Source organism: Megalops cyprinoides, chromosome 3, assembly GCF_013368585.1.
Source record: "Megalops cyprinoides isolate fMegCyp1 chromosome 3, fMegCyp1.pri, whole genome shotgun sequence".
Taxonomy (NCBI): domain Eukaryota; kingdom Metazoa; phylum Chordata; class Actinopteri; order Elopiformes; family Megalopidae; genus Megalops; species Megalops cyprinoides.
The window spans coordinates 47,533,381-47,546,541 of NC_050585.1; the positions used below are offsets into that span (position 1 = coordinate 47,533,381).

General features: G+C 46.6%; 1 protein-coding gene across 2 annotated transcripts in view; it reads right to left on the minus strand.

The window, feature by feature from the left end:
- The window catches only part of ammecr1 (AMMECR nuclear protein 1), a 51,612-nt gene that overhangs the window by 22,318 nt on the left and 16,133 nt on the right, over positions 1-13,161 (minus strand). For both annotated transcript variants that reach the window (XM_036523567.1, XM_036523568.1), the window contains exon 2: positions 8,829-8,939. In XM_036523567.1, the coding sequence (XP_036379460.1) occupies positions 8,829-8,939 (111 nt within the window). The remainder of the gene's footprint in view (positions 1-8,828; positions 8,940-13,161) is intronic.

Consider the following 13,161-nt stretch of genomic DNA (forward strand, 5'->3'; position numbering starts at 1 on the left):
AGTGCATGTGTGCGTATGTGTGGGCGTGCATGTGTGTGTCTGCTGACTGTATCTTGGCACAGACTGCTGCCTGTTCTGCATTCGTGTGCAAGTGTTGCTGCCTGGACCCTGGCTGACAATCTGATAATGACTGAAGAGGGTCTGGCCCCATAAGCCACTCAGTCAGGTGTGAAGGTACCCATGGGTCTGTGTGGAGGTGGCACTCGACTTCTTGAGATTACATTTGTCATTTAGCAGATCCTCCTATCAAGAGTGACTTACATAGGTTACCATTTTACATGTTATCCATTTATACAGCTGGATATTTACCCAAGGCAATTGTGGATACCGAGCCCAAGGGTACAGCAGCAGTGTCCCAGCAGAGAATCAAACCAGCAACCTTTCGGTTACCAGCCCTGCTCCTTAACCACTATGCTACACTGTCACCCCATGCAACACCACTAACATACAGGAGAAGTCATTCAGAGGAGGTTACCAATTCAGTGCTGTGTATAAGGAAGGAGTGTCAGGGCAAAGCAGATATGTACGACACCAATATAGCTATAGTATTTACAAAACTGACACATATATATATAAATAGAAAAGTTATATGGTGAATCCAAGGAAACTTGAGTCCAATCAATATGTGAAGACTGGACACATTCAACAAGGGATAATGAAAAGGACTGACATGCTTGAATTAGCCAGGGGACTGACAGCAGCACCCGTGACTCTTCTTTGCTGGTGTCTGACTCAACTGGTTTCATAACAAGTCCAGCCAGACTGTGTTTGGACAGGCTTTGGTCACATGACCCATGACAAACACAGTTGCTCCTGGCTATACTTCGACCCTAACCATAGCAACCTGAGTGACCCAAATTCCAACACCTCCAAGCAGACAACAGGACTGTGAACTGTGGCGAACCGTAAGAAGCGACCATCACAAATACACCGTGTTAACTGATTGACTGGTTATGGAAATGTACTTATCAATGCAGTGAATGCCATGGCATAAAAGCCTTTGCTAAACCTGTATGTGCCGAGGAAAACTGATTAACACGCTCTTCGCTTGAGAAAGGTCACGTGGTGAGAGAGCGGAAAAACCAAACTGCATAGATCTCTTTATTAAAAATGTGACTGTACCAAGTTCGATCTTAACTGTACTCAATAACACATAAAATCCACTTTTCTGAATTTCCTGGCTTCTGGCGTGCCACTCGTAATTGTATCTTTCAGCAGCAATTATGTGTCATTTGCTCAATAATGCATGCGGTGAAACATTACATTTAGTAACAGTTCACACATTAAGTCTGTCTCTGCATGGTGCTCACTTATTCAAAGTTGAAAGCACACATCTGAATTCCACGCGCAGACAGAAGCAAAGCGCTGAAGTGTATTACTTCTCAATGACAGAGCTAAGTGATTTATCATGCCCCGCGCAATATTAGATACTCATTCTGCCAGTCACATCTAGTTATGGAACCGACAGACCTGACAGGTCTGACAAATACCCAGAACTCGGGTCATGAGAGTGAAAGACAATGAGGAGAAAAGACAAAAGCTCTGACATGAGAGATGAAACCTCTGATCGTGGCCAAAAACTTTAGACAACTTGATCTCTTCCGATTGGCTCACTGTTGAAAGGTTGGAGGCGGAGCTGCTGCGCTTGCATAGCACTGGAGGGGAACGCTAATGAGGTCACCAGAGGAGCACAGGAACCAGGAACGCTGCTGGGGGAATTGGGCAGCATTTTCAGGGGACAGGGCGGCAGTGTAGCATAGTGGTTAAAGAGCAGGATTTGTAACAGAAAGGTTGCCGGTTCGATTCCCGCTAGGGCACTGCTGCTGTGAGAGCAAGATATTTAACCCACAATTGCTTCAGTAAATATCCAGCTGTATAAATGGATAACACTGTAAAATAAATAAATAAACTGTAACCGATGCAAGTCACTCTGCTAAAATGCCAAAAATTCTAATGCCAAATGTTGAAATAATTGCACAGAAGTGCGATTATGCGTGAAAGTAAAAACATGATTCCAGGGTGATGCAGACGGGCTGGTGGCCTTGCTGCTCGGCACGCTGCACTGAGAGTTAGCGGGGCCTGGTGTAGGAGCGTAGGAGCGTCACACGCCACGACCACTGCGCCGAAGCAGAGGCCTGCAGCGCCCGAGGCTGGGGGAGGGGCCAGCGTTTACCACTCCCGTCTCATAAATATTCATGAGACCACATCAAAGAACACTTCTGACTTTAACAACGGTCGACATTATACACAATAAGCTGAATCCACCCAGTGCACACAACACCTGTGTTCTTACCTAGCAGACACAATGGCATTTTTAATTTTTTATTAAGAGAAACAATTTCAATATGTCATCAGCGGCAGACCAAATTCAAAAGAGCTGCTGACACACAGGCCCAAACCCGCTCGCTTATTTTTGCAATCTGCGGTTTCGGGGCACCGACTGCTCTGGTGGTCTCTGCGCTGCCCTGTCTTATTAATCACGTCATCACACCAGCCTCAGAATCCTTATTCTAACATACAGATTACTCAGGAGAAGTTAGTTAAACATGTCCTTTTGTTTAGCCTTTAATTGTTCTAGAATTTCTCCAAATGCACTTGATCAGTGTGTTTTTGAATGTTACATTTTAACTGATTACTGATGTGCAGTGTATGTGTTGTGATGTCTTTGGTCAACACTGTTAGTCTGAACCCTGTGCAGCTCCTGAGTTCATCACTATCAGGTGGAGAGGTGAGTGAGACCACTGGATAAGGGATTTGGAAGATCCTGAAGATGAATCTCAGATTTGAACACTGCTGTCACGCCACAGACCACGCCAAACAAATGATCCAGGCCTGTGATTGGCTACTCTGGGGCATGCGGGGGCGTGGCGTGGAGGTGACAGATTGTGACCGCGTCCCTCGATTCACCTGAGGTGAGGCACGTCCTCAAATGCCTCCTTCGTTTACTCAGGGGATCACCCGAGGCCGCGCAAATCTCTTAATTCCTGCGGCTCACAGAGCGACCGGTGCAGAGACAGACACTCCGACAACCAGCGTTCTATTAAAAGCAACTAACAGCAGTACTGGAGAGCGAGCTACTAGATTAACTAGCCAACTATATACTGGTAGGAGTAATTCCAACACAGGTTTACATGTCTAAGAGAGCTGCAGCCGGTTCTTCCTCGCCTCATTTCCACTGCTCCGACAATTGCGCCTCTCAAATCTCCCCGGCGGAGCGATATTAACAAAGAATTCAGACAGACGCACGCACGCAGGTTCCCCAGCCACTGGAGGGGTGATAATGCAGACTTTAATTGGATTTTCTGCTCCTCTCGCTTTGCTTGTCTCTCCCCCCCACCCCCCGTCTTCTCCCTTTAGAAGCAATTAAGCTGATTAAAGCTTGACTGGATCCCCATCACTCTGTGCACTTAAACACACCGCACCAGGACCACAAAACACTGAAACTAATGTGGAGCGGCTGACACCGATTGGATAGGGAAGAATGGAGCAGGCGGGGAGAAAAGCCCCCGCTGCACGCCCCCCCAACCCCCCCGTGAGGTAAACACTTCAGAGCCCTCCTGGAGGGCCGCCTCTTGCCTAAACAGCACCGCAGTTGCTGGATTAGTTCGGTTTACCCCCCCCCCCATCCACGCTTTCAGCAGGAATCAAAGTTATTTTTGGTGTAGCGCCACAATCAGGGGGATGTAAATAGCGCTTAGCTACTAAGCGTTCAATTAACTCGTCTCAGATGCTAATGAGAATTCAATTACTCGTTAAGAATAAAAAAGTCAAGTTCGCCACTTCAAATATATTTAAAATAATTAAAATAACCATTATTTCAAATACAATGCAACCGTTCTTGTCTTTGCGAATGTGAAAAGAGTTTATTGACAACGGGAGACTGAAACTGCTGCAACATTTCTGGCTCAACGGAAGAACTGAAATGAGAACAGAATTTTTTTTGCTTTAAGTCTCGGAAGCGCTTTTTTTTTTCCCTTGACAGTGAAATGTTCCTGTTGACATCAGACACGCCGCAGCTCACAACAGAAATGACAAATGAACAATGCTGTTGCCTCGAATGTAACCATTACTTTCTTTGAGCAGACTTAGACATTCAGCCTGTTTGGATCGTCAGCCAAGGACAGATCAGCTCCCGGTGCAAACACTGCCATTACCCTAACCCCGCTGACCCTGACCCTGCTGATCGGTCCTGCAAATCATATCGCAAAAGGTCAGTTCATGTTATTGATCTAAACACAGTCTCACAGCAAACGGGCAGGGACTGTACAGCTACATACTTCCATATGGCACTTGCAGAGACTGGAATATATGTCCCGTCACCTACGCGCTTGTACTACTTGATCTGTGGTGAGCCAGTTAGAGATGCGCTTTGTCTTTGGCCACACCCCTTTTCATGAATATTCGTAAGTCCTAACGCTTTCACCTTCTGTGATGTCAAACATTCCAAGACTAACATCTGTTCAGTGAAAAGGGTGAGTGTGATGTTAAGCTAGTAGCTACGCTAGCGCTGTGTAGGGTTGGAATCGTACCACATTATCATTTGAATACCTCACATATCTTGTCTACATCGTTTTGTGTCCAGACACATTTGCCATTTGTTCAGCATTACCAATTAGACCTCCATTAACAAGTAACAGAGTATGTTAACATTTCTACCTTCAATGTGAACAGTGGGATGTTTTTACACTGTGAGACAGAAAAGTATCAATTCGGCCTCCACAAAAAAATCACTTTAGATCACAAACCATGAACAAGAACCTTAAGCATGTCACAAAGACCACAGAGCTAAAAGAGATGTCTGCATTTACATCTCATAACTGAGCTCTGTTTCAGTGGGAGAATCCACACAATTTCACACACTTCACTCCAGTGTTCGACAAGCTATCAAACCGTGACCTATTTCAAACCATCATTCATAACCACACCTTTCAGACTAAAGCTCCTCTGGCTGCACTGCCAACATTGAGACAAAAAAAACTTTAAATAATACAGATGGGGTTAAAACAAGCACCCTTGCCAATTTATTAGGCCATCAGCCCCATATTCCAGTGTCAGTACAATGGCAGCATTGAACTCACTGGCTCCTGTTCCTTATCTACATCAAAGCGCAGAAGTATTTGCCCTGTGAAAACACAGGCACTTATCCAACAGACGAGCCTTCGGGCTCTGGTGGCAGAGAAATGCCTCCCACAACAATCATCTTTCTCTTTACGACCATAAAATAGCTTTAAAACTCAAACTGCCTTAAAAACAGTGCCCAGCAATTTTTATAGCATAAGACTGTCCCCCTTCAAAGCTTTAAATAGCCCCATGCAAGTGGTCCAGCTGCACTCTAGTGAGACTGCAGAATATATTAAAAATATGTATTGGGGGGGAGGGGGGGCAGGAATGCCATGACTTTGTGGAAAATCTGAGTTTCCAGAGGAATGTCAGAGGACCAGAATACCTCCAGCTGATGGGCCAAGACTGCGCTTCACGCAAGCATGCAAGCGTAATGATGTGATGACAACCGATCTTGCTATTCAAACAGTCTGGGCATATTGTGACAGCCAATCATAAGAGAATAGGATTCTGAAGGAACACTTGTAAAGAAAATAGATTTTTTTTTCTCTGATTGATTTTTACTTCAAACAAGAGAGGGCAGCTACTTTTCAAACACTTTAGAGAATGAAATGAGTGATTACTGACATAAGGAAGGGTTGAGTCTTTTCAGACCTACCTCCCTCTTGGTTTTACTTTTTGAACTCAGCGCAATAAAAAATGATGAACAGTAGTGGGGGAAATTTGCATTTGTGGAACTTTCTCACGGTTGAAATCTGTCTGGTTTTCTCATGAAAAGGCTAGAAATAAGAGCAGAAATTTGGGCTGCCAAAGCAAACACACCACACACGTTTATAATCCCTCTTTCGTTTAACTTCAGTATTATACTATTTAACAAACTAATGGATTAATTAAATACGGTGGGTCTTCATAAGTGATGCGTAACAATGTCAAAGTTTACAACGGAACTGGTTTCTGATCCTCACCGACTATTCACACTAAATTCTACATCTGCAGTATATCGCACCAAAATGTCATATTACAATTTTAGTTTTTAGATTGCAATAAATTATTTTTATGCTTTTCCCCCATTTTACACTCCTGTGTTTGAAGTCTAAATCTGCATATTAAGCCTGTCTGTACTCTCGCTGAAGGTAGTGAATACAAACCTCTGATACACTTACATTCCTGCATCTTTTTTCTGACTGACATGCAGCAGAGTTCCTATCAGCGGCGAGATGAGGAAACCTTGAACACGGGCAAGCCCTTTGCCAGCTGAGCCAATGTTCAGCTTTGACAGTATCCTCACAATGCCTTTTGCCTTGGCCAAAAACAAGGGCATGAAGGCAGCCCTGCGTGTTTTTTCACGTTTAATTTTGGTCCAATATGTTCAAGCAGCCGTGGTACGGTGGGGGGTCGTATCAGGGCAATGAATGCCAGCTGATTGAGCCACTCTGTAGCCCCTGAAAAAATGACTTTTTAACAATAATTTTGCCTGTATCTGAACTGCATTTGCCTGCATTTGAACCAAGACTTAATGATGTGTGTTTAAACAAAATGTGTGTTTGCAATGGTTTCTGGAATTCTTTGTCATGGATTATAAAGTAATGAAACCAACACCCAAATAAAATAAACTTAATGTTAATTTAATTTAAACATCAATTTAAGAAGTATTTAAGTTATTAGGCCTATTACATTGTATTCAATAATAAATTCAATTCATTTCAATGGAGTTATCCTAGCAACAAGGGCAGCCAACTGGAGGCTGGCAAAGGGTTTACACTTGGAGCCAGTTTCTGGATGTCTGTGTTGGAGAGCTGCCTCTCCATTAGGTTTCTCTCCCATTAGCAGTATTTTTTCCTGCCCACCTGACTTGTTGCTCACCCCTAAAAAGGCAGCACGGACCATTTCCTTAAATGACCCAACCGAGCTACCCAAAAACTAGGGGAAAGAGGGGAGGGAGGGGAGGGCTGACTGCAGCCAAATCATTTTATCAGCCGCTCTGGCGAAGGCCTGCAACAACAGACAGAAAGATAGTCCCGATAAGCACATCGAGAGGGAACCACATGTCGACATTCCTCGCTTCAAGGCAAAGAATGGAATGTTCAGTGTTTTTTTTTCCCCAGCCCCGGCCATGCTGAGATGGCCATCGCCCCTCTCCTTTCATGTCGGTCATGGAGGTGCGGCGATCATTTCACGGCACGCCTGGAAACCCAAAAATCATCAAATGACCGAACAGACCACACAGAAAAACAGGAGGGACGCGGCCTTCCCGGCGTAGCTGAGGCGGCTCACGGCTCTAACAGTCCGAGGCGGGGCGTGTGCTTTACGTTGTGCTGCGTTTTCAGAGTCGCCTGAGAGGACTTGAGGCGACAGAGAGGATTCGCAGGGCCTTTCTGCCATGCCCGCTGTCCTGACTCACCGCCAGAGTCTTATGAAGACTCACGCTTTTACACTCTGTCTCTACCCCTCTTCTCAGATGTCAGGGGGGCGAGGTTGTTTCTTTATTTTTTGCTGACAGGTTGAGCACAACAACATTCCACAGGGTAAAAAAAATGATGATTAGGACACAGCAGAGGCTTCCTTGCCCTGGCACCAGCTTGCAGACAATAAGAGAAGCATTTTACAAGACGTCTGTGGCCAGGAGTTGTTCCAATTTCCTTTTTGACGTTACCAAACACCCAGAGATGGGGGCGAGTTTTTTTATGGTATGAATGTCAACATTGTTGCTAGACAAATCTAATGCAAATAAAACAGAGGAAAAACATGTTTGAAAACCTCAGCTAGAAAATCTAGGAGTGGAAAAAAAAAAAACTATTTCACGTACAGCTGTATTTTGTTTAGAGTGCAAAACGTACTAAGATGGAAAGCATTTCAAGAGACACAAGTGGCACAATGAGCAATGGGTAGCGGAAGATCATGTGACAGCCGGGTCAGCGTGGCCTGCAGAAACGCTACTGGCTGAAATCTAAACTTTAGAAATGCCTCCTCCAATAGCACGGCAGGGTGGACGAAGCATTCAAACGGCACATAAGATTTCCCGGAGCGTCAATGCCCTTTCATTCTCTCATACAGCTTTTTTGGGACATCATGGAGGTCAATGTGGGGGGAATAAAAAACCCTTTACTCGGTGACAGGAGGCTGTATACTGGTGACTTCCACTGGAGCTGAGCACCCTGTCCCCTACAGCCAGGGCAGATGACAGTCACACAAATGCACCATCCCCCCACCGCCACCACACTCTGAGGATAACGCTGCCTCCTTCCATGTACAGCCTCACAACCCAGTGATGCGCTATGCTGAAATCTTTCACATCAGGGTATCTGTTAGACTCTGAGGCCCTTTTATATGAAGTGCGAGACCAAATGTGCCCTATGCTGTCATTGGCCTCAACACCTCATTTTGTGTGACATCATAGGGGCTGCCTTGTTCTCTGACACGCCATGGTTTTTATCCGCCATAGGAGACAAACGGCTCCCATGACATTACAGCCGGTGGCTACGCTGGTCTGAGCTTGGGGTGATCTGTTCAGCACTTGGTGTTCCTGTTACAGTTAGTGAAGATCAAATCCAACCGTAGCCACGGAGTCCATGACAGGACATTCTAGCTAGGCTGCAGTCACATGCGCCAACAAAACGTTCCTCTTCTTATCGCTCCGTTATTGCAATTTCATGGGCGTTCTCCTGTTTTAAGCCAGCCCCAGAGACATGAGCGAAACCCCTGGCAGGAGAGAGGGAGAGGGAGAGAGAGAGGGAGAGAGAGAGAGGGCAGCAGCTGGAGAGGCTTACCTGGTAAGGGTGTACTCCCTGAGTCCTGAGTGCAGGTTCATGGCAGAAAATGTACCTATACAACCCCTCAACCGCTTGTCCCGGCCGATCTTCCACGTGACAAATAGAGGGCTGTGGAGAGGAGCAAAAATAAAAACAAAGGAGCATGAGGACGCTGCACCCCTCAGGCTGACCCACCCCATGACAATAAATCCCAGAGCACAAGCAGATGCTATTGGCTACAAGTCATCTGCCACTGCCCGATCTCCAAAAAAAGCTACTCTTTATACTATTAAACCGTTCCGTTCTGAGAGCCTTTTGAAAGAACTACTCCACAACTCAACAAGACCCTGTGTTGTTTCTTGGACCTAAATTAATGTTTTCTTTCTGTCCCCTTGTGCACTGATCCCCATAACCCCAAACTGAAGGACGCGGTGAGTGTGGCGTGCAGGGTCAGAGAGTGTGCGCTCCTCTACACTGGTGTACTACACAAAGCCTGGCTTTCTGCCTCCAATTAAGTGTGTACAGATGTTAACAGCTGCCTGATCCTGAAGTGAGTGCTTTGCAGAGCTGCCTCTGTCTGTATAAAACTCCCTTCTTCAGCATGACTCCTCACCAGCATCCATTTACAACAATGCAATTTAGCATGCAAAAATGTGTGCATTGGAAAAAAATAGCTTTATAAAGAAATAGTAGCGTGTAGTGGAGTGCTACTCTAAATAATAACAAAACAAGATCATATTTAGTGTTTTATCTTTATTAACTACATTACTAGCCCTGGTCAGTTAACTCTGGAGTTGTGCTGTGGCAGTGAGTCTGTGTTGTACAGAATAACTGCAGTGGTAAAACCGGCACAGCGGGAACTGTCACAATAAAGCATGTCATGATCTCAGCACAGCTGTATGGGGAGTGCATGTTCAGAGCTCGACCCGGGGGGGGGGGGGGGGGGGGGGGGGGGGGGGGGGGGGGGTTGGGAGAGAACGGTGCTAAAAATCATCCGGCCATTTCCCTGCCACTGGCTCCATGGAGACGGGAGACGGAGACAGCTGTGCCACAGGGCGTATCGTTTTTGTCAGGGGAGTATGTCATTTATGTGCCATTTCAGCACACAAAATCATTCCGCAGAGGGTGGGGTGGTGGGCTGGCAGGGGGATTACACAGTCCCAGCATAGCGGGGAGAATATTATACGCAGCGTTCTCATTACTGTGCATTAAAATGCTCCGCGTTCCCGAATCCCGCATTTCCGAAATAAGCGCGGGGAAGCAGGGTGGAGCGACGGCGAGCGTGTTTCTGCGGCCGGCTAGCTGAGGCGAAGGGTTGGAACTGGACGAGAAAACGCGAGCATGAAATCTAACACCACCGGTGTTTGACTGGCGTCCCCAGAGCAGATAAAGCACAGATGTCTCACGTTACAAACGGCGTCTTTGATTTGACACGCCGGCAGTCGCAAAAAAAAAATCCGGTCTTTGTGTGAATGGCTGGTGCTTGGATTCTCGCCCCACGCGGCACCGCGGTAAAGCACAGCGCATGGTCATTATTCATCACGAAGGGGTCACGCAGACTACACTACGCCGGGCTGATGATGACAGAGACCCGGCCTCATCCATATTTCATGAGAATTCACAGCTCATTTTCCGAACCAAAAAGGAGCCAGATTAGTAATAATGGCCTTTTTATCATTTAAATTTAGAGTTCCCGGAAAATAACTTTGAACTGTCAGATGCGGGTGCCCTCTGGGCATTGATGCAATAATAACTGATACCATCATGATCACCAGCTCAAATAAATGTGTGGAAAGTCACAGGGAAAGAAAATGGACTGATTATCAGCATGGCCGTGATCTGTCTCTGGGGAGTCATACAGGCCTGTCAGACAGAGGGAGCAGAGAAGGGGGAGACTGTGAAGAGCTATATCCTAAGAGCTCCATCCTGACCTCTCCGTCTATTTATAGGGCATCTGTGTCATGGTAGCACGTCACATGATGAGCAAACGTGAATCACATCATTTTAATCTGTGCCGGAGAGAAGGAGAGAGGGGAGAAAAAAAAAAAAAGACTCCATCCTAATCCTGCAGAACTCAAGATTACACGCCAATGCTCGTACATGCCTGCACAGCATAGTACCAGCCGGACAATCTAGCCACCAGCACACAATTCGCTGCAGTCTGTGCTTTTCGACGACACACAATCACCTTGGTGACCGCCATGGCTAGCTCATTCCTCCTCAATATGACCGCCCTGTCTGGGGGGGAGGGGGGAGGGGGCACGGTCCAGGATTGTGCTACGTCAGTGAAAAAAAACGCTTTCACAGGCCGGGGGGCCCTGCCGACCTCAACAGTACGAAGCCTTGAACCCATAGGGCCCATAGGGTTGAAAGCCAGTGGACTGCAGAGCTCCTTCTAAGATTAATAGCTTTTAATCTTGCAGAGGGAACCCTTGGCAGAAAAAAAAGCAAGCGTTTCAAATCCATTAGAACCACAGTCGTAAATCTACTGGAGAATGAGGAAAGGCACTAAAGCAGCAAAGAGTTAACAGGCTGGCGTGTAAAAGCCCCAGTACGCAGCCCAGGACCCTGTGCCACAGACCCCTGTTTGGCTTTCACAAGAGCCTCTGGCCTGAGCACACAAGCAGTGGCTAATTAGTTCAGCATGCGGAGAACGAACCGCGCAGAGAGACATGTATGAGGTGGGACAAAGAGATCATTCTGACCAGCCGCCAAGGTTACCGGGTTCACCGCCGAGCCAGACTTGCCCAGTCAACAGCGCTGGTCACTGAATTCGGGACCTTTTCTTTTTTTTCCCCTTGGCTGTGGACGAACTGACAGAACAGATCACTCACAGGCAAAAGACGAGTAAAAGAACCAGCTCCATCTCAGCCCCCCCCCCCCCCAGTAATTAATAAAAAGCTCTGACGTGAACAGGAGCGCGGCAGCAGTGAGAGAAAGTGCGCCTTTTGCTCCCCGGGGCTTCACCGTGCCGGGATACGTGTTTCGTTTTGAGGCTGTGGACCTCATAAGCACAACAAACAAATTTCCCGATCAGCATTCATGTTCACGTGCCTTCCTCTCCTGTCTTAATATGAATTATTCTGTGAAGCGGAGCTTATTTCAACCCCCCCCCCCCCCCCCCCCCCCCCGCCCCCACACACCCCCACGCCACTACCCCCACCACGTGCGAGTGTGCCAAGAGCACACAGCTTCCCAGCAGTTCCTGCCCTGTGGTGACGAATTTCGGAGCCTCCGTGTGTGCTCCCCACCCCCACGCCGCCCCTCCCTCCCTGGGCCACAGCCACTGCGATGCCCCTGGGCTGTGAGGTCATTCCCATCTACAGCATGTGGGGACACTCCACTGAGCCATGTCACTCCCCGTGACCTTCACCTTCCCTAAGGTCACAGCGTTCACCCAGAGCCCCAGTTTTTCTTTTTCCCTTGCTGGACAGATTTGGATAAAAACAAACAAAAAAAGTAGCTCTAATTTGTTTCAGTGCAAAAAAAAACGTTATCCAAGTAACTAATTATAACTGAAACAGACAATCCATTCATGGGACATCGATTAACTGTTGCCTCTCTACCCTTCACCAAAAAAGGCATCCAGGAGAATCCAGGCCATTTTGCCCCCTAATGACAATTACAAAGAGACTGCTACACATACACACCGGTATACAATCCAGCATAAAGACCAGATCTCCCCACTGGGCAGAAATACATGAGTGACAATCAGCTTACAGCCTATGTAGGGCATTTCCCATCTGCTTGAACAGAATGCCACTAATAAAACCATGCAAAGTAACAAAATAAAGTGGACCTGGAACTGAGCTTTTTGGCCAAGACTGTTTCTGGCAAGACGATGGCAAGACGATGGCCAGGGGTACAACACAAGTCCACCTTTTTAGCCTGAACCTCAACTTAAAAAAAAAAAAAAAACAGAAATGCATGCTATGTGCTCCTAGCCTGCCCTGCTAATACCATGTGTCAAACCAGCTCTGTCTGGAAAGGGTCTTGCTGATTTATTTAGTCTTTCTTGCGTTCAAGAAATGTGAACAAGGGCAGTTAAAAGCACAAACACGAGTACATTTATCCCGTGTGATTGGACCACAGTTCCCAAAGGTCATCGTGTCACGGGAAAGAAGCCACCCAGAGGTAAACTGTTATGGCATACCATTTCAGGGACTGAAACTGCACTTCTACCCCGCCTCTAACCACGACTTCAGCTCTGCCGCACCAAAACTACTTTAAAATGAGTTTTGCTCAAACACTTTGAAAGACTCGAAAAACTGCAGGAATAACAATTTAAGAGAAGTTCGCAATTATTATATCTAAATATAAATATTAGTCAGGACATTAAGGCAAACATTTG